This window comes from Necator americanus, chromosome I, assembly GCF_031761385.1.
Source record: "Necator americanus strain Aroian chromosome I, whole genome shotgun sequence".
In the NCBI taxonomy this organism is placed as follows: domain Eukaryota; kingdom Metazoa; phylum Nematoda; class Chromadorea; order Rhabditida; family Ancylostomatidae; genus Necator; species Necator americanus.
The window spans coordinates 22,037,861-22,060,310 of NC_087371.1; the positions used below are offsets into that span (position 1 = coordinate 22,037,861).

Sequence of the window (22,450 nt, forward strand, 5' to 3'; positions counted from 1 at the left end):
AAACGAAAGTTTTTAGAAGTCAACTGCGCAACAGGATATCACAAGACATGAACAGTCACAACACAGTACATAGCGCGCAGACTCACTTCATTTCAGTTACACGCAGACCCTGTGTATAACCTGAATAATATTCTGAATGGTTACAAGTATAACTTAAAGAAACTCACAGGTTGTGTCAAAGAACCGACAGAAAGTTGTTTTTTCCAGTCGCTTTGTATCGATGACGCTTTGCGGGTGAGGACGACAGGAGGTGGGCATTCGCGTGTTTCTGCAATACATTGCTCATGCCAGCTAACTATCCGAAGCGTCAAGCATTCCTTAATATTTTCCAACGTCTACAATTGAATACAAAACAAGAGGTAGGAAAAAAGAACGGTACTTTAAATGTCTGTAAAACGAAGAGATCATGAAAAAAACAAAATGAAAATCTACCTATTGCTGATGGTGGCATGCAGAATGTGCAAAATACGTACAAAAATTAGAATTATGACAAGATGGTCGTGTAAACTGGAGGGATGCTTATACATTTGGACTATCACCATAGGAGGCATGAAATCGATCTTCTACGTATAACTCAACCAATAATTTCTTTTTTTTTATTGCCTACTTCGGAATAAGGTGATGAAAAAGTTGACCGATGCTCGGAAAGGTAAACATTAAGGGTAATATCGATGACACATCACCATTCACTTTATTCCCATGATTGAAAATGAAATGGATATTGTGAAACCATTAGTGTAGTTTCGAGACTTTGTTCGTTCTTGAGATGCTCAATCAGAAACGGCTACAGTACCGCTGCATTTTGCTAGGAACTGCTATTTACATAAGGGAATCCAATAACATAAACGAGATACCAATAGAATGTTCAGAAAAATAAACTCTTCAGCAAACTCGGAACATACTTGAGGGAGTCTCTTCATTGATCGAAGGATCCGAACTGCTCAAATTTCTATCCAGCGCAGGAGCAGAACTTGCTGTATCGCTTAGGCCAATTTCTGGTAAAAAGACCTAAAAAGAAACGTTATCATGCAAATTCGCAGAAACATATTGATCAAAACAATTTACTTGGCTTTGGCATCTATTAGACACAACGGAACTTGCTCTCCCAATGGACCTCGACGACCGCATTGTAATATCCTGCACAAATTTGTATGCATTATGACCGAAGTTCAAGTCAAGTTCAAATGATAATTTATAGCACACTCACTTCATACACACCAGCCCGGTCGATCTCTTCCATCTCCTGGGTACGTCTCAACTCGGACTTCCGACTACCGTGAGTCCCCATATTGTCGCTGACCGCACGCCTTCATATCAATACTTCTATTTTGTATATCACAAAAACAACTCAGTCCAACAAGACACTTCTTTCAAAAATATACTATAAAATGAAGAAAACAACAGTTTGAGAACTAAATGGTGCAGACGGAAAATCACTGCTATTGCCCTAGCAACAAACAAATGAGAAAATGCGGTTGGAGAAGGAGGTAGTCAACCGCGATTTTATTTCTGGAAGCTCCATGTTCCTTTTTTCTCCTAGTAGCTTAAGTCTACATGTCATAGTTCCTTTAAGACTAATGTATAGGGTTTTAAGGGCATCTACTAATTTATTTATTCACGTCCAGAAATAAGGGTGCGGTTGAGCGTCTACCTTCCTCCAACTACACTTTACCCCAAACAGAAAAGTTCTGTTATAAAAAGACTAAGGCGATACGGGAAACAAGCCTCGTTAATAAAAGCAACTGTTACTCACCTATGAACTGGGGCAGCACTGCAAGAATAATCGAGCTCCGCTATCGCATCATATTCCATTTCTGAACTCAGCCCTGGAGCTAGTTCTTCCGGCTCCTGTGGGGCATCTGATGACCCGTTTCGAGATCGCCCCTCAACAGACGAACCTTGGCCTCGGTACCGACGCAATGTTTGTTCCTAACAAAGAAAACTACAGGCATATCAACACAACAATATTCTAGTGAAATAAATGGAAAAAAAAATGTTAAGAAGGAAGTGGTTTGGCAGCTTGTGATCGTCATGACTTGAACTACGTATATAAATGAATGGACTGGATACCTCGTTCTCTTCAGTGATGGCTGGCAGTTCTTGATTCGTGCGCCTTTCTACGAATGTAAACACGTCTTCCATAGGAAGATATGTCATTGTATGAGGTGTTCCAACAAGAGGAATCATTGAATCGTCGAGGAGACGAGTGGGTGACGCACCTGGATAACCCATTAAAAGCAGTACTCAAAGTATTCCAAGTATTAAAAAAGTCCATATTTACATATAAAACAGTCATCAAAGAGTAAGAGCGAGTATTGTGATTATTTTCGTAACGAGTTGAAAGGCTCTCCAAGGAAAAAATCATAGAATATTAGAGAGACCAACAAGGGTGGGAACATCAGGTTTAGAGATTTCTAAAGAGAAATCAAATGAAACGTGAGCAGTGCAAACTGATAATGACATAGTTTCACTTCCTTCTACACGCCACTTGAAACATGCTTTTCTGTTCTTCTCCAAGAGAATGAAAAAGTACGCGAAAAAGCCAAACTTTTGCTTCATCAAGACATCCTATAAAGTGAACCAGTTTTCAAGCAGCCGTGCAGCTCATAACGGAACACGAAAAAAGGGCAGAACTCGAAATAACTAGTAAACATCGGAGGTTAACTCAGGTCTTAGTTTTGAAGAGTACATGTGATGATTTTTTTTTCTTTCAAATCAACAAAAGAACGGCGGGAACGAAATCGATGCTCAAGATGACTAATGCAACACCGTAAAAGGTTGATTCGTATGACATATCATTTCGGAATGTGTCATCTAAAAGCAATCACACTATATCCACATAAAGCATTTCCCATGAGTATTTTCCAGTTTGTTCCATCTTCCTTGTGCTAGGTCAAATATAAAACAACGATTTTTAGAAAAAGCAAGCGCATCAACACAAGTTTTAGAACGTTTTCAGCTTGATCGTATTCGTTCTACAATGAGGATGGCAGGAATGAGCATGAAATTTGCAAAAATAAATGGAGTTAAAGTGTTTTGGGAAATTTTCGATGTACGGTTCTGTCCAGTGACAGATAGAGTTCAGAGCGTAGATTATACGTATCGCAAAAAGCAGAAGCAAAAAGCAAACTATATAGATCCAAGAACCAAAGTCTTTAGGACTACCTGAGACATCAGTTTCCTCTACGATTCAACTCTCTGTGTCTGAAGTAACAAAAAACACGAATAATGAAATACACTTCACATGACTTCATTTAGCCAATACTACTGGCATAAAGTATTACTTCGAAGGTCAGTTAGTAATTGATTTAACGTGGTTTTCCATATATACGTCGTCATTATTGGAAACTATGCCCTAAAGCGAATTTCACCTTATAAGGGGAAGAACCAAACATCGAAAATTCCAGGAACGCTGCTCTTAGCACAGGTAACTCATTTCGCGAGCATCAGGCATAATGAATGCAAATTCGGAATGAAGGGTTTTATACAACTAAGCAGATATAGGATTATCTGATCGTGTAGTCAAAGGTTCCGTCTGTCGTCATTTCATCGAACAAGAGAAACTAAGCAAATCCATGAGGATATTATTTGTCTTCGGAAACGAAATGACTCACTATTTTCATCGTCAGCAAATGTCACAGCTAGTTCAGAAGCACGCGGCAATTCCACATCGTCCGTCAAAGCGTATTCACCTTCTTCAAACTGACGGATTTCTTCATCTCGCGGATTCTAAAGGATGGACATATTGTAACAACAACAATTCAACTCGCAGGTAACAATTCGAAGCAAAAGAAGTTACAGACCTCAGATATGAGCGTTCGTTCAGTCAAGTCCGTGTCCTCACAACTATTTGCATCACTAGACGTACTGTGGATTGTAAACTCAACATCATCGCTACCCTCCGCAAAGCTTTTATTGGTAAGATCCTTTCGGATTGCATTACTTTCGACGGAAGTGCATTTAAACTAAAAAATAATTACTCTATTTTCTTTGCTTTCAACCTTACTTTGCACTGAATCCACACAGAAACAACTAACTTGGTTTTCTTTGTCGCAAGATGTATCTTCGGCTGAAAATGAGCGTTGTTCCATTGTTATGGATTTCATGTCGTCTAAAAACGTGCATTAGTTGACTTCACATCTCGGAATATTAACAAAAGGATAACTTCCTAAAATAACTACCAACAAACTTGCCTAAAGAGTACATTCTCCGACCAAGAGAAGCAATCATAGGATCGGAACCGTGAGTGACTGCTGTTCGATCCTCGTTGGTTATTGGGTCGAAAGAGTCGAATGAGTGGTTGCCATCAACTTCTGAAAGAAGATGGATTGAAATATAAATGCAAAGACGTTGACACCATTCGGAAAAAATCTGAGGCAGAAATTTCGGTAAACTTCCAGTGGGACTCGAAATAATGCGGAATTGACGGATGCCCGTAATTTTTAAATCTAATGGTGAGAACCCAAAAATATGCAATAATCCTAACTTCACAGAGTTCCTCAGTTCTTTGTAAGATGAAGTACAACATTTTCTCCAGGTATAACTACTTTCTAAAAGTGCAGAGTATGTAAAAGAATGTAATTTTATGTGTAACCAATAGTCATACCATTCTGCCTAGTTACATTATCCACGTGCCAGAACGTACCACACTTGCTGGGCAAAGTGAATATACTTCACTGTAGTGGACTGCTAAGACATTTTGTTGTTACGACCACATGATGCATGGTAATATGTATGTGCAAGTTCCAACGAAAAGAAATACAATCCAAAAATCAAAAATAAATAGGTGGAAATCCCGTCTAGCCACATATCTTTCCACCATAGGTCACCTACGATAGGTACCAAAATAGTTTGTGATACGCTCCGAAAAACCTCCCCGGCAATTCCAAGAGGGCTCAAATAAGAAAATTCCTCTTTATTACGCCACTGTAATCTGAATCTGCACCATACTCCACTGATCGTCACGTGCAAAATACTGTATGGGTCACTATTGCGGGCAAAATTAAAGCAATGAAAATCAAAAAAATGAGGTTCTTGAACTTGAATAATGTTAAAAGCAGTATGGAAATACTTCTTGGACAAAAGAATTGACCAAAGAATTGCAAAAAAGTCATGTCTTTTTAGTGTCTTTCGATAAGAGCAATACCTTTAGTGTCTTTCGATACCTATACACCAATTGTACCTATTGTATATCAAATAGGAATGATTCGTCACTGCTCTGCGTGTGGTTCGGAATGTATAGATCCCCTTCATTGGAGGAATCACAACCAGTCTACGTGGCGTCCCTAGGTGGCAAATAGGGGACAAATGGCGGACCAAAAGCGACCTTATGCCTGCAATGATACGCAAGTGGATTCAGAAGGTGGACCTCTCTTTCTGCTGTGCCCGGATCGGCTCATAATACCATTCCATCCCACAAGTCGGTCCAGCCAAAAGCCACCAATCAAGTGACTGGGAGGTGCAAGACAGGATGGGAGGCCGTTTGGGGTCCGAATCGGATGAGAAGATGTGGTTCAACGCCAGCTTTGAATATCTTGGTCATTTACGCTCCAACATCAAGCTACGAAGAAGAGGAAGTCAAAGTTTTCTACGTGGACCTGGTGAAGATCCACAGAGGACATCAAACCTCCAAAGGTCATAGTTGGTGATTTCAAAGCCAAAATCGGCTCCAGAAGAACGCTTCTAGAACTTCACATCGGAGCCCACGACCTTCAATGGGATGAACAGGGAGGAGGGTTTTCCGAGTTTATCATGAGGACTAAGATCGATGGGAACTCGCAATTCCAGAGGCCCTCCTCTCTACGCTCGATGCGGAAGTCGGCAGATGGAGGGCACCATAATGGAATTGATCAAATCGTCGTTATTAAAAGGGTTCCCCTGACGTACGTCGCTCTTGACCCAGTTTTATACGAGATCGGGCCATCGCCTTCTTCGAGGAAGACTTTCTTCGACATGGAGAGAAGCCGCGAAGTGTTCGCGTCGTTTGTCGGATTTTGGGAAGATACCGTCATGGACAACATCGACGACTAATGCGATCGGCTTGTAGAGCATTTTGACGACGAGAGCGAGAAAGACGAGGAGAATAAAGAGTTTCAAAACTACCAAGAGACGCCTGTCTCCGGAATCATTCAGAGATAATACATCAGCGTGAAGCTCCACGAGCTGCAGGCAACGACGAACTCACATTCGAGCTCGCTAGGCGTTGCAGAGAAGCGGTAAAGGAAGACCAAGAAGAGAGAAAAGCAGCTCGTACTTTATCCAGTACCGACAGAATCAAGTCTGAACATCTGAAGAACCTACCGCCAGCCCTCATCACACACTGGCGATGGTCTTCACACGTTCTTTTGATGGAGTGCAAGGTTAATAAGCAATGGAAAACCAGCAAGACCGTAATGTTCTATAAGAAGAGAGACCCGCAGAACATCGGCAACTATCGCCCAATCTGCTTACTATACGTCAATTACAAGCTCTTTACAGGAGTGATCATTAATCAGGATTGAAAAGATGTTAGATGAAGGACAGTCATGTGAGCAAGCAGGGTTTCCAAAAGAATTCAGTACGATAGACTACATACGCACCGTTTCAAAACTCATAGAGATATAGCGGGAGCACAAGGTGCCGCTGTGTCCCTCTTTGATCAACTTGAAGAAGGCCTTCGATTTATTTGAGACTGAAGCGATCGTGGAAGCTATGGAGAACCAAGGCGTCCCTACTCAGTACATAAAGGTACTTCGAGAGTTGTACAATAACTTCGCGACTACAATTTCGCCACTCTACAATAATATCATCATTGACGAGAAGAGAGGAGTCCAACAGGGTGATACAATCTCACCTAAAATATTCACAGCCACCCTCGTAAACGCAATAGCTGTGATAACATTTACCATCAGTCAAGCGGAACTAATTCTGACCGAATTCGACGAAACATGTGGATGCATCGGTCTAAGAAACGTGTGCGTTTCGTAAGCAGGAGGAAAATGCGATCAGTGTCATAGAATTGAAAGTGTGATGCCAGGAGCATCCGCTATACGCAATTGAAAAAAGGGACTCGAAGATCACTCCTACGTCACCGATCGAAGATTAGAGACGCTACCACATATACCAAGGAAAGTAAAATTAGGTCGACCTACTTCATTTTAAAAAAGGGAAGATTTCAGAAATACTGTGACAACTACCAGATTCTGCCCCGAAGTTCCATGGAAGAATAAAGGAAATTTTTTAAACGCAGGTTTTAAATGGGAAATCCGCGATATCAGACTTCGCAAGCGATTACGGTACTGCATGGTCGGAAGACGGAAGGTCATTCCCCCATCAAAATATGGTGGTTGGAGGTAGAAGTAAAGAGTTGAGAAGGAAGCCCGAAGCGTTTGCAGTTCCTCTGTTTATAAAAAAGTGGGAAGAAATGAAATTTTTCCTCAGCCAATGACAATGGGTCAAGAGGTATGTGATCGGTTTTTGAGGTCAGAATTACTCTCTTTCATTTCACATTTCATTTCAATGCCGCAAAAACACAAAAGCAATAAAACCGAAGTACCAGAACGCAACTATCATGTAGGATGAGAAAATTTCCATCAAGTGATATATAACACTAGGGTTGCACGTTTTTTTATTTTTATGAGTTTGCAAAAAAAAATGCTCACGACCTATTCCTCAATCAATATATAGTAGGGTCAAAACGACAATGAAACACGGTGCAGCTGCGTCAGCAGGGCCCATCGCGAACTACAAAGAAGAATTGCAATCTTAACCGCTCCGCTCACTGTAGCCGCTTACGTATTTGAACCGCGCTTCTTGTCGTTTTGACCCCACTAAATGTACGACTCGGGACTGCAAAAGTAAAAAAAATCTATAGTAACCTGTAGCCGCATGCATTTCTGTAATTCTTGATTTTAATGGATTCTTGTGTATATTTAAATCAAGGTACTGCTATATTTCTCCCTCTTCAGGCTGCTTCGACTGGAATTTTTGCAGCGATATAATCCACGGCTGACGTAGATTACAATAATATCCACGGAAGGATTAGGGCATCATTTCCTTCAAAAGAAAAAGGTGAGCATTTCGGCATACCACTTCGAAACTGCGCACTACTACGTTCCTGAATTGCATTCTATTATGTCTATTCTTATCTGGTGTTTATTTCTATCGATATTCTTATGCGTATTAATATCACACAAAGAGTGACATTTGAAGCTATATCGATCAGACATTGTTTCGTTTAAGTTGATGGGAAAGTGCTCTTTGGGACTTTCCCATCAACTTAAACGTGTTTGTGGTATTCTCTGTACATCATCAGAACAGATGTGTGGAGATAAACTATTTGAAGTTCTGAGACATCTTTTGCATTGGAAAGAGCCTTTATTTCAGTACGTCTAGTTACCATACTTGCTCCCTATGACAATGACAGGGCAGCACAAACAGCTCAGACGCGATGCAAAGCTCCGGACGCAAAATAGGATGACTTCCCGTACAAGGTCGAATCCATGACGTGGGAAGAATCCCAAACACATTACTAACATCGTAATCGCAAAACTATGTTAGGACTGAGATCATCTATACCACATGTACTCCACTAGTCTTCGATGTAGTTTAGTAGTCCCCAGTAAGACCTCTATTTGTCTCGATTACGTGCGAGAGTTGAATAGCAGCTGCTTCCTCGAAGAACACGAACAGCACCATTTTTCCCATTGAACGATTTCATGAAGATATTTGAGACATTTGCTTTCTTAAGCAAATGCGACAGCATTCTCTGATCATTAATTGTGAAAGCAGGGTAGAACTCGAATCCCTTCAGCCAAAAGCGTGAAATGGGATACTCTTAGTCAGCGAAGCTTGCGAATACAGGTTTATAGAATGTAGGTCAAGGCAGAGAGAATGGAGACGTTAAAAAAGTTGGCGCAGAGCCGAATGTTCTTGGGCTTTCTCACTAAATTCTCGATGTTCTGACATACTCCTCAACTCCTGTAGACCGATCCCTCCATACTCTTGATAAGAATTGAAAAATACATTTGCTCCGTATCGATGATTTCGGTTTTGTAAGGAAGATTTCATGAACGAAACGAGGATGATTTCGCTGCCAGTCATACCATTTTCTTGGCTTTCCCTTTACTCTTTCTTATCTATATTAATACGTTACTTCTTGGTGCTTTCTGTTTAATATACAGGGACGATCGCTCTGCTAAACGTCTTAAACCCTCTAGCGAGAGTGGTCACATTACTTGGATCTTGAATTTCTCCGGAAAAGACGTTTATTACGAAATTTTTGAAGAAAAAGTCACCCTAACGTTACATTTTTTGGATGGAGTCTACCTTACCCTAACTCATGCTATGTATAATCTCGGCTTAATACATCCCGATACATAAGGTGTTCAACTAACTGTGAATTCAACTACTGCGAAATAACCTCGACACAAGCTATATAAGCGAAGAAGGGTTAACACGACATGAAGCTCCGTGCAGTTGCGTAAGCGGCTGCGCTCAAAGTTTTGCGGTGGGGCGTAGCCTTAGAATCGAGGGGGATCTTTCCAAGCACCACTCATCGTTGCAGTTGACGGTGATCCCACCTTGATCCCAACCGCTCGTTCTCCCGCGACGTTCGAGAGCAGCCGCGTACGCAACTGTGCCGAGCTTCATGTCGTTTTGATCCGACTATGTAGTAAATTTCTACATACCAGGTGCGCCCCGGCAAATACCTTCGGTCACAAAATCTAGTTCATTCGTGTTTACCATCACTGTCTCTAATTCTTGTAACTTTGTCTCTTTTGCAGTTTCTTCTTTCTTTGAGTTCCTCTTCCAGGCCTTCAATTGCTTGAATTTAATTTCCCTTCAACAATGCTCTTGTTTGGAATGTTACATTCTTTTACTGAGAAAGGATTTAGCCTCTGAGGGCTTTAGCAAACTAACTTCCACCCACAGGTTCATAGGTTCCTGTTTTCGAGAATTACTAAAACGCTTACAAAGTACTGAAGAATTTTTTTTTCACTTCCAGTTTTCACCTCTTTTTTTTACCAAGACTCTATTGTGATTGACTAAGTAAACATACCATAACATAATTTACGCTTCCATGCTATTCTATTCCAAGTTCTGCCCTGCGCCATCAAGACTAGCGTTGAATAAGCGTTAAATATATATATATATATATATATATATATATATAACAATGTCTTATATAACAATGTCGGGCCTCTCCTTTTATATCGCTGATCATGTTACCATCAAACGGAAATGTAGATCTGTGTGGTACAATCCCAATAAGGTTTATGAGAACCGTTTTGAATCAGAAAAACTCTGCTTCTGCTGCTGTATGATCTAATGCGTCGCCTACGTGTTTTCTTGTGGAAAGTTGTTAGGCCATCCTCATAGCTGTGCCGCGCCGCGTCGATTCATATGGCAAAAGTCAAGCGTTAGCAGCAAGTGCGAGTCCTTCCCAGCAAAGCAAAGAAAACAACAAAGAGAATCCTTGCACAGTTTTTACTGTATGTGAGCTCGTGTCGTTTTAGGAGCTACCGGGCTACCGGGGGAAGAGCATATCGCTGCCACACGACAAATCAAAATTGTGCTTGCTGTTTGCCGCCCGCTGCATTCGAAGAAAACTATGAGAACGGCTTTACGCAGCACTAGCACACCGCGACAGAACTCTTCCAAGGCATATCGCAAAACTGTTTATTATACTAAGAAGGCGAAGTGCTGTGCGACTGCCAGCAGAAACAAGGAATAGGTTGATCCATTAAAGGTATCAGCCCACGAATCTGGGTTTCAGGTGGGTCATGCCTAAACGCAGTCGTAGATTGTGTGGTAGAGAGTGATTCCGTTCGCTCCTTTCTGTATCAGTGGAAACGGACCACCCCGAAATGCTGTTTCTTTAACGGGTTATGTTGCAATGCGCAACTTTGCGCTCCGCTGAAAACCCCCTCACCTGCGATTCGTCGAAAACATATTCGGACGAATCTCAGGCGGGGGCAGCGCAAGGGTGGCGCGCTGCAATCGAGGACGTCGTAAGAAACCGCATTTCGGGGTTGTCCGTTTCCACTGATACAGGGAGAAATGGACGAAATCACCCCTCTCTTCATAATCTACGATCCCGTATACGAATACTCCACCTGAAATTCGTACCACCTCAGATTCGTAGAGTGATGCCTTTAAAGTCTTGAGTGCTAAAGTTTGGTGACATCAAACCTAACAAAATAAGGTGGTAACATCAATCTTTGCCGCTGAGCAATGATCTTCTAAACAAGGAGAATAGGCAGCCGTTCTGACGAAGAAAGTGCTGCTCGAATTCGGATTCGCCTGTTATTCTGGGCTTCGCGAGCTAAACAAGATGGATGTTATTACCCTTAGTAGAAATATCTACAGCAGTGGCTTCGAACAATACACTATATAAGTATTAGGTCCTTCAAATAACGTTGCTTAATGTCAACTTTTTCTTTCGTGGAACAAAAAGGTTATTGAAGACTACCGTCCACTCTGTAGTCCAAGCCCAAGTGCAGACTTCTTGCAAGCGAGTTAAAGAACGGTGTTTTTGTGAACGCAGATATGAAAGTAAAGGTCATGCGGGCAGTTGGTAACTACATAGGGAACATATATCATGCAGTTGTGTCTTCCTCAGTTAATTGGTTGCTGCTACATTTCTTTTCCCGAAAAACCTGTTGCTTGTTTGTGTTGATGATGCGATCATGCCATTTCATCGGGCACGCAGTGCAGCAAAGCAGGGAGGCATGCAGAGCTTAGTCGCACTTTCGAAGTGCAGGAGAAGCGCAAAGGTTGTCTTCGAACGCAGAATAGCTGCGGCCCCTGCATATCTATTACAACAATGTTTTTCCGCAATTTTAAACAGAAGCTCTAATCAAAGCGCAGTTCGATGCTTACCAAAGTCGTTGATCAAGTTAAATAATTTTTTAGGTTAGTTTGATTTGGATTACATTAAAAATCTCCATGTTCATTCCGAAAGATTTGCTCTTTTGTAGTTAGATGCAAGGCAAAAAAGTATGAGTGTATCCTATCCTCAAAGTATCCTCAAACAGGTAGAAATTCAGTAAATGTGACCAATTCTCGTTTTCAACTAGAGTAATAAAGATGCTCAATCCTGATGAATTACGTGTTCTACACATCGTGAATACATGTAACTGAAGTTTGCCTACCTGTGAGTGCATCTGGGTGACACAAAGGTGAACGAGAGTATGTGAGGAAAGAAAGGGTATATGATGAAGGTTGATCAGAGTGCTGTCTCATAAAATGGTACGTGTAAGAGTACTGAGAAGAAGAATAGAGTAGAGTAGCTGTTTGCAACATTTCCAGATAATATTTCCAAATCTTAGCAACGTGAGTTTAGAGAGATAGGAGTGCAGATTTGGCGATCTATTTTGAATTTGTAATAACACTCCTTCTGTTGGAATTACCAGCGCATTGAATGCTTGCGAACCCCTTCGAAGAAAAAGTCTTCTCACTAGTTTCTTTAATTACACAATCAATTTTGCAAGCAAAACTAATATTAATGATTGTTGACCAGAACGAAACCTAGAGAACTTCTAAATGGTATGAGAATTCAAAGGCTAAAGTTTGTCTGAACGAACTAAAGATGGTCCATGGCTCTTGAACTTAATACATTTCAAAAGAAGATTCCGAAAAGACTCTAACCATGTTCATTTTATTTACATTCTAATTTGTTTCTCTCCAAATCGCGCCCTGTATCAAATGCAAACCATAAAGAATCATCTTACCTATGAATAGCTATACTTAGCAAAGTTAGCAAGAACTTTTGCAGCATTTCTCGTTGAGTATACCATTTTTTGTGAACAAAAAGGATATACGTATCTCTTGTGGACAAAAGTACTGTGAAAACTGAAAAAACACCCTAGCAAACACGACCACCATATATTCCATGCTAAGATAAAAATCGTCTGAAACGTATCTAACCTTATGTGCATGCAACAACACATCGCATTGAAGCGGAAAGAAAAACATGCAATAAAATCACAATTTTTCGCGACGGAAGTATATGTGTAGCCCGCTTTTAAATAGGAAATCATAGAGAATTTATGCATACGTACAATCCCCTCTTAAGCTACTCACTCCTTTCCAGAAATTTTGAAGTAAACTCCATACTTGAAACGTGATGTAAAGTGTGTGTCTGGTGTTAATTAATCCGGTTGGAGTGCGCCACAACGTTCGCTTAAATTCGGAATAGCTTGAAGTTTACGAACGTGTAACTGGCTTATACAGTGACTTGCGAGGGCAAGCCGATGTCTCAAGTCATTGTTTTTATCCTTCCTTAATTCTGGTACCAATTTGTCGACCGCGGAAGTATGGTTGGCACTAAAGCGGATCCGAACCTCAGATCGACCATGCGGACAGATCCTTTTACCGACTGCGCTACACCAGCCTAACATGAGTATATCACGCCATGATTCTCTCCAGCTGTAGATGAGGTTCGGGAGATAGTTTGCAAGCATCACAGCAAAAGAGAAAACACTTTTTTCAAATTCAAATAGTGGATGGTTAAGGAGCCCTAGGCAGGTTTAGCGCAGACGGTAAGAGGTTCTGTTGTATCTGAATAATTGATGGATGGTTCAAAACCGACTAGTGCCAGTCAAGGTCTCGGTTTAGAGGATAAAACACTGACTTGATATATCGGCCAGCCTCCGCAAGTCACTGTATAGGCTAAATAAGCGTTCGTGAACCTCAAACGATTCTGACTAGAAAAGAACGCGGTGGCGCGTCCCAATTGGATTGACCAACGCCGGACATTTTATAATTTTAAGGGGCTCTTGGCTGACCAATTTGTCCTACGAAACAACTTCTTACACCAGCGATACAATGGAACCGTTTCATATGAACTTCATTAATGTTACAATTATAAGAATCTGTCTCTAAAGCCGAACTTCAGCATTCAATAATTTTGAGCGTTTCCGTTTCGTGATTTTCATGGGTGTAAAGAGGGCTGTCCAGAAGCCACACAATTTATACAACATTTAGCAATAAGAAGAACTATCTAATATAACCTAGTATTTCATATATCATATCGTATCACGTACACAGATAATTTCTGTATTTTTGGATAGTAATGTGCGTTACGTAAATCCACACCAAAATTTTCCGCTCCCGATCCATTAAAGCCAATAAAATTTTCTTAGCGACCCACAAGTTATCAAGAAGCCCACAAGTTCTACAACCTCAAATAATAGTAAGACATTCGAACTGCCTAATAAAAATTAGTCCGCAAAAAAAGTGTTAAAAGAATATTTTATAATACCCACCATCGCTCACTGTGTTCAGCGATTGTATTGACGAAAAAGTGGGAATGTGAACATCGTGGACCGGATCAGTGACATTGCTAGTTACCAATGATTCTGACATATTTCGTAGACGTCTATTCGGAGACGGTAAGCATTCTGAATGAGATTAGTGTTATTTTTCTTCTACTGACAATTTTGGATTCTGAGACATAGCCATAGAAGTTGTAGCAAATCAATCGTACATAGTTATAACCATATAAAAGTACAAAGTCATGAAACTCTTGATTTCCAAGATTTTGAATCCCAAATAAATCACAAAACATCGAGTTTGAAATTCTGAGTGCTCAGACAAAGCTTTTCTCAGGAACTTCATTTATGTTACTCACTTGACGCTTCGCTACTACAGGTACTGAAAGCACTTCTTTCAACTAGTTTGAAATCGTGGTTTAGAACAAGCAGCTTACAATTGAACTCTGCAGTATGGATACATAAAAACGCAGAAATGTATCAGAACTACATCAAAACAGCATGAAATTTAGATTCCAGTTGAATCGTATCTTTGTTTCATCAATTAAGCAGAGCTAAAAACTTCAAAACTTCCCTCATAGTATTATTACGAGACGTCTTATAATGAATAACGCAGAATCTATATAATAACGAAGAATCGAGTTATAGGGAATTACATAGCCGGATTGAATACGAGAGAGACAAAACAAAACGAGCACGTTAGCGCGAAAAATCTCTGGGAAGTAACTCGAGAGGCAACGACTAGCAATAATATGTAGCCGCCGCTAACAACAGCTGACCGCTGATGGTGTACATGCGTCAATTATCACAGAAACTAACGATAAGTACGATATGATGTAGCATAGCAAAAATGGGAACTGAAGAATAGGGATATTTGTAAGCTAGAAACACACCCGTTGACAGAATGGTTCCCTGGAAGTGCTCGTCGGACAGCGGATGTACCAGCTGAATGCCAGGACTTTCCTCCAGAAACGAGAAATCGTATGCTATAACAGATGAAGGACTGAGGATACTCAGAGGAGAGAGTGAGAAACCTCGGCTAGTTGACGCGGTTGCTTCGTGGGAGTGGCGTCTGGAAATGAACATAACTAACGTTGCAGTAATGAATTTGAATCATTTGTCATTTGTAGCATGAAAATGTTCAAAATCAACGAGGAGTGCATTTATGAACAAATAAAGATGACCAAGTGGTTAATGACTCAAATGATAACCAAGAGTAACTTCTTCAGAACTGCAGACAATATGAAAATTAAAAACACCAGAATAGAGCCACTAAAACTCGTCCGCGTCCAAAGTCTCATAAACAGTTAGAGTCCTTCCTTGCATGTTAATAGTTGGGATCAATTCTAAGAGCAGGTCCTCACCCCGTTAAGCAAACTTATTTCGATGGTTCTTAAATTGTGGATTGAGTACAACCACATTATCTTTTAAAAATGTAGTGTATCAGGTCACAAATAAAAGAAAGACAGAGATCATCTGGCTGGTTGAAACAACGTAAAAAAAAACGTAACTACGACCAATTCTTTGCTAATCCAAAGAATACTATATTCCAATGCCCAGCAAAATTTGAACTAAGCGGTTCTTGGCACGGGTTCAACGTGCGTAACTGCGCAGTCGTAATTACACAACAGTCCGATTACACCTCTTAGTGCCGTGTAATTAGCCTTCATCAAAATCGAAATTCATCGCAGTAGAAGTGTAATAGTAAAATCACAAAAGCAAAAATTATGAAATTAGACGTAAAAGATGGATCTTTTCGCCATTTTTTCCTAAATGATCCATCCTTAGACCAGCCTTTCTTGAAGCTCTTTGGTGGTTGTATTGTCTCTCTCTCCTCTAAGAGGACGGATCAAATTCGTGGATAGTAGGACTGATGACCTTAGGTTCTTGCACGGTAAGGCACTGGAGGCGTGGTCATCTATTCAGGATACGTACGAATATAATTCCGGATCCTCTTATTGCTAGTCATTCAAAAAATAACGGAACAGAACGGGGGACGACTTCGACAACCTTTTGCTTTGTGGTTCCTCGTCTTAGAAACTAACTTCCCTAGATCTTGACGAGTTTGCGCTTTTTCCATCGAACGAGTACCTTTCACTTGAGCTAACAATGAGTTATGTGTATTGAAATACTGCAAACACAACTAGATATTATTTTTTGAAAACGTCTGGTAAGTGAATCTATCATTTTTTAGATCCTCGTCACGAAACGTCAACGGCTAGAGTGTCGATGAATGAATGTTCGAATGTTGGAATGGTGTATTGATTAGGAAATGCACCAAACGATTAAACAACTATGAACACCAGACGTGAGACCTTGGACCTTGGATCGAAGTAAGAGTAGGATGTCTTGTTAAGCCTCAGGGCACTAAATTTTGACACTTTCGACAGTTTAAGCTGGTGGGGATGCTTGATATTCAAGAATTAATTATCGGTGAAAGCGTAGGAATGTTAATACTCTGGGCTTTCGGAATCCGAAAACTCGAATATTCAGAAATGTAGGGGCCGAACGACCATGTGATTCACTAATTCACTATTCACTTCACTGCTTTAGTTAGTAGTTTTGTAACACAGTCGCATATAATAACAATTAGTTATTGGAATACGTGCCGGCACGATTTTTGTTGCGGCGCTGGCTGTAGTGTTAGCTTAGTCAGATTAATAAAAGGATAAAAGGACCATTGTCTGACGTATCAGCACTCCTGGAATTCGTCAATGCGATCGACTGGAATTCATAACTGTTTGAGGTTTATGAACTGGTGTTGGCTTATACTACACAATGATTTCTGGGGCGAACCGATGTGTCAAATCAGTGTTTTTTGTCCTCCTAGACAACCCCAGCACCAATTTAACGACCCCGGAAGAGCGAAATACTTGGTTGGATGTAGTACCGTTTCGAGCTATGAACTGTCACGGTCAAACCTCCCACCAACAACGTCATACCCGACCTATGGCATTGTTGGTTTTATACAAGTCCAGCAAGATTGTAGTTATTTCCATGGTTTTCTCTCTCCTTCTATCGATTTCAAAGGTTTTACCCATGCAGTTAGAAAGAATAACTGCAAAAACAGAAAACAATGGACCATCGGAGATTAAACCACCTGGAGGAAAAGGAATGTGGTCTATGTTAAACAAGAACTGCATGAACTTCTGAGGAAAATCATCACCGAGGAGGTCATGGAGCTCCGTCAGCACGTGAAGCACTAAACCATTAGAATGATCGCATTATGTGGGCGCCCTTTCACTCGGAAGGTTCGGGTGGGGAGTGATGAATGTGACACACACATGATGAGAAACACATGAACATTAGTTCAAGTTACTCATGAGAGTTTTCGCTTCAGAAACCCGTTAGATTTCGCAAGGCTTATTTTCGGATCTTTCGGCTCATTACTACCTCAACTTTCGAACAGAACTACCTACTTTCGAACAGAATCACACTCCAGTTGAAACGGCGAAAAGTAGAGTGAGGGTCCCAGCGCACAAACACCTACAGCAGTCGCAGTCGCAAACAAAGTGAAACACGAAGAAAAAAAGCGACACGAAGATCACAAATTTCTGACCAGATTTTATGTACCAAGTCAATCATGGTGAATCTAGGGCCCATATGACTTCGGTTTAACCCTCCATCTCCAAGAATTTTAGTAGCGTACGGTCTTTATGAATAAATATAACTGAGTCAAACGAAAAAAAATCACGCAGTGTGTTGGATAGACCAAAGGCGAGGCATTGCCTAGTAAAAGATCGTCTTTGAACACTAGTGATCTTACGCATCAGAAAACTGTACAGTACACCGTACACCTAAAATTTAGCGCAGTTCCGCAGATGCAGTGCACCTCTCAACTTTCACAACTGAACTTCTTTTTCAATTTCTCGAACTGCGACGAAAACCGAAGAGTGGCAAGGTAGACTCATTTTCAAAAAATGGCCGATGTTGCCACTGTCGTGAGACAAATGTGGCCAGCGAAGGCACACGCATCAAACACAGAATCAAAAGAATGACGTGATCGGCAGAACGTAAAGCAACTGCTCATAACAGCTGAGCAGGACTATAGCTGTCAAAAATATTCTCTGCTATAGAAATGTAACACGATACAATGCTGACTAGCTGTCACAATCCATCGCAAACTTCAAAATACTTCTCAGCGCTGTATAAATACATTTCGACGAATTTCGCTGGGCCGGGGATGAACGGAGACCGAAACGCGTCCGTTTTTGTCGCAGCGCCCCAAGTGACGAAGAAATTTCAACTTTTTCGAGAGCTGAAGGAGCTGATGGCGAAACTTCGACGGCCTCTGGGATTTTGGATTGTCGAATATTCTCGAGGTTGGTTTTGCTAATCTGTGTCGACAGAAATGATGCTTACGAGAGGTCGCAATAAATATCCGAAATTTCTCTTACAGTAGTCGAAATAAAGAGTGGAAAATAAAACAGTTGATCAATCCCATTGGAATGCGCCAAATTGTCGAAAGAACCAGAAGAGGAATGTTTGTATGTAACTTCCTAGTAATTTGCTGGGAATTCTGAAGGGAAAGACTTGAAGATTCCAGGAAGGAGAATATTTTTCTATCAAATAGTGCGTAGAGTTCTCTACACAAAGGGAATTCTCAAATACCCGTTAGATTCTGGGTTGCATGGTTCTGTAGGTGAAACAAATTTCCTTGAAAGTTCCTGTAGAAACAAATATGTATTTCTTCCAGCGATGATATTTACCCTGACTCTATCCTAGCGAGAGCCGCTGAGCGTGTCCTTTCTCAACTTTTCTAGTCAGATACTGGAAGAGTTGAGATTTTCGGGTGCTTTACGGTTCATGGCTTTGTTCGAAGTCTGCCACCTCCTTTGTTCTGTTTGGAATCGAATCTTTTGAAGATGGCGAGATTTTTTCCAGACAAAGATCGATTCAGAACGGTGCGATAGCGCTTCGATGAGCCTACTTGATGTCATGAAATTGAGGTCAATGACAAGACATAAAACCTTGACGTGACTTAATCGGAAACCAAAGTAGCGGTGAGGGTCTGGTACCAACAACAGCATAATTGTAGGACCATTTGGGGTTGAGCTAGAGTTGCAGTCGACTTCAAAGCAAACCACAAACACATTCGGGACCTCGTTCTCTTCTATCTCTCGCGCTTATCAGGTCACTTTAGTTTTGAATTTCTTTGCGAGAAATATCCACTTAATGTGCTCAACAAACAAACGGACGACAATCACCTTCTTTACTAGAAACTGATGTAAAGTAGATAAGTATATGAAATATGGCATATAAAATAGTAACGTATAAGTGTATAAACTGGAACTGAGGGGACATTATCACTAAGAGTCCTTTAACAAACAAAAAGAACCTTATCAACCCCTCGTTTCCAATTTTTCCTTAAAAAAACAGTAAATTCCAAATCGTCACAACAGATTAAATTAAAGGCTAATTAAATTGAAGGCTTAGAAATTATTGGAAAATTGTTCATTAATTAGGCCAAATTGGAGGGGTAATAATGAAAGATTAGGATGATAATGGCTATTTCAACTGCTGCACCCTTGAAGAAAAAAAAAAACAGAAAATTTATCCCTGCTTCCGTAAGTGCGAAAATGCAAGAGGAAGGAAGAATTAAAGAAAATCTAAAAGCCAGATGTGAATGACGAATTCATAGTGAGTAGAGAACAAACTGATCGAAAACGTGACCTTCAATGTCTGACAATAAGGATAAAGAGCTAATCTGGAGTATGCGACCTCTACGAATCGGTGCTAATTTTCACGAATCAACAGCGATGTCCGACCATGTTTGTCGATAGTGTAGCGGAGCAGGGAACAACTAGTCGACGTAAGCAACAACTGGTAATCGACGGCTGCGCCAGCTGTTCAGGTGTCTCGGCAGGAAAAAACGAGCACACGGCCGTTAGTGGTCATGACAGCAGCGCTAGTTGCGGATTTGGTAACGAGGAGGACGAGCAATTCGACGGGACGCAGCGGCGATCGTGGTGGTGCAGCTCGCGAGGTGAGTCCGAGGTGGCACGCCCCATGCGCGGCACCAGCAAAAAGCGGTTGGCTCGTGTGCAGCTGCCCGCGACCGATCAACCGGGCGCACCACAGAAAGATGGTTGTTCAAGGTGTCCGGATGACCGTCGATCGATCGATCGATTACCACCACTATAGTAGTGAGGATTCCCTTCAGCGGAAACGGCAGCAGCAGTTCTGTTGTCCTCAGTGAATGAGACCTAGCCCAATCAAATGAAAGCGACGAAACTAACAAAGAGGTGGAGACCTCTCGGACACTGGTGATCGACCAACACATGCTTACTAGGAATATATCGACAAAAAGGACAGAACGGCGAGGACTGCGCACGATTTGTACGACGGTCTTGCACGAAACGCTGTTCTTGGATTAATACGTTGGCTACGTATCATCTCATAGGAACTGAACTCATGATTGCTACAAATTGCGAGTCAAAAATGAGGAAATATAGAATTTTCGGTGATAATCAGAAATTCCTGAAGACATTCTCGATCATATGATAAGCGTAGAGTAGGCGGACGTGGTATCCTGATTGATACAATGTGAAAGGCTATTAAAGTACGAGAATTGACGTTCTGAACAATTCGCAGTAAAACGATTGCACCTTTGAAAAAAGACTTAGTGAAATCTTCGGAAATTCGAAGAAGTACCTCTATTAAATGCAAACTCGGAAGTATACTCTTTGGAAGAAGTTACAGTATCAAGCATCATTCTACAGTTCACAGAAAAAGAAAAATCACAGAAAATCGCCCAGGATCGTGCAAGCATACGACGATATTTCCTGAATTGGTCAACTGTAAATCCAATAAGTGTTCGCTGATGTTACACTCGTCAGGTTTCATAACAATAACATAGATAGCGGGGGAAATGTTTTGTAGTGAAGGGCTCCCTTTAAATGTTGAATGATTCATATACGCTGATGTCAGCACGGGTTGTACGCATCGACATTAGCCAGGAAAGCCGGAACCTTAGCTACCTGAGAAATCGACTTCAGATTTTGCTAGTTTGTTTAGATCTCCTGCAAGATTATTTTATAGGATATAAGGTGCATCGATTCGCGTGACGTTGGTATTCGCGCCTAATTTTGTGTTGAACGAACGGGACGCGAACGTTTGGCAAGTAGTTCTACTGTTCACAAAATTGTACACTTTTCCGGTTTGTTTCCAAACCTGACGCATTGAAGCAATCGGCTGCCGGTTGAACACATTTCAAACAAAATTAGAAAGCGAAGCTGTTGCACCTTATGTTTTCTATTTTTTTACTCCATCACACCTGCAAAGAAAACTACAGATATTGTAAGGGTGTGGAAAAAATAGTGGAAAAAAACAGAAAAAAAAACAACAACAGTACTACGAGAGAGAAGCAAGCTGTTTATCTGTATACCTGCCACGTAAAGAACTTTTCCTTGATAAATAAAGAAATAGGTGTTTAATTTTTTCTTATTGCTTTGACTCGGACAAAAATATAGTTTCCCTACTTGCTGTACCTTTGGTGTCTAAGAATGAACGAATAGATGAATAGATAAACAAATCCCTCTACAAGCTCTCTTATCTTTAATTACATCAATTCATGTTTTCCATGGTGGTGAAGGTGATAGATAGGATTAAATTAAATTAAGTACGATTATATATTGAGTGTACTAACAGAGGTGAAGTGATAATTCATTTTGTTCGTTAATCCTACTCCCCCTCCACCACTGAGGTACAGTAGGAGATTGTAGCACGGTAAACACTTCCAATAAAAGAAAGTGCAGTCGGTCGTAGTGCTGAAGCATTGAAGCGGGTGGTGCAAATGCTACCATTAAAATGAACATTAATTCGAAACGGGGCAGGAGTCGTGCTGCTTGCACTTTTGGATTAAACAACATTCAAACTAGTCAGAGACATCGGATGATCCGGATTTCGATCCTCAGAGGACGAAACAAAAGTAGACAAAACGCGCGTTTTCCATTTCAAGTTCGAGGTCTTAAAAGAAGGCGCGAGGGTTGGCTCGGCGCCAAGGTCATCGACACCCCGTGCGACTGCATGTATACTCGCAGCAACAACCTCTAACTACCTCGCACAGTCCAAGTCGGATCACGGGTGAAAAGTGAGGCCATCTGGTGATGTGGGAGTCGGGAACAAAAATGCACAACCAATACTAGGAGAATTTTCAGGTTCCATCCAGAAAAAACCGTCCAGCTCGCCGCATA

At 41.0% G+C, this 22,450-nt stretch overlaps 1 protein-coding gene across 4 annotated transcripts in view; it reads right to left on the bottom strand.

Annotated features, from left to right (window-relative positions):
• Nucleotides 1-22,450, bottom strand: part of RB195_006482 (uncharacterized protein) — a gene marked incomplete at both ends in the record, with an annotated part of 61,609 nt that overhangs the window by 25,926 nt on the left and 13,233 nt on the right. For all 4 annotated transcript variants that reach the window (XM_064179592.1, XM_064179590.1, XM_064179591.1 and 1 more), the window contains 12 exons: nt 168-268; nt 903-1,008; nt 1,066-1,137; nt 1,208-1,307; nt 1,754-1,929; nt 2,071-2,219; nt 3,615-3,729; nt 3,804-3,965; nt 4,038-4,111; nt 4,182-4,313; nt 14,250-14,384; nt 15,149-15,327. In XM_064179592.1, coding sequence (XP_064036531.1) covers nt 168-268; nt 903-1,008; nt 1,066-1,137; nt 1,208-1,307; nt 1,754-1,929; nt 2,071-2,219; nt 3,615-3,729; nt 3,804-3,965; nt 4,038-4,111; nt 4,182-4,313; nt 14,250-14,384; nt 15,149-15,327 — 1,501 coding nt within the window. The remainder of the gene's footprint in view (nt 1-167; nt 269-902; nt 1,009-1,065; nt 1,138-1,207; nt 1,308-1,753; nt 1,930-2,070; nt 2,220-3,614; nt 3,730-3,803; nt 3,966-4,037; nt 4,112-4,181; nt 4,314-14,249; nt 14,385-15,148; nt 15,328-22,450) is intronic.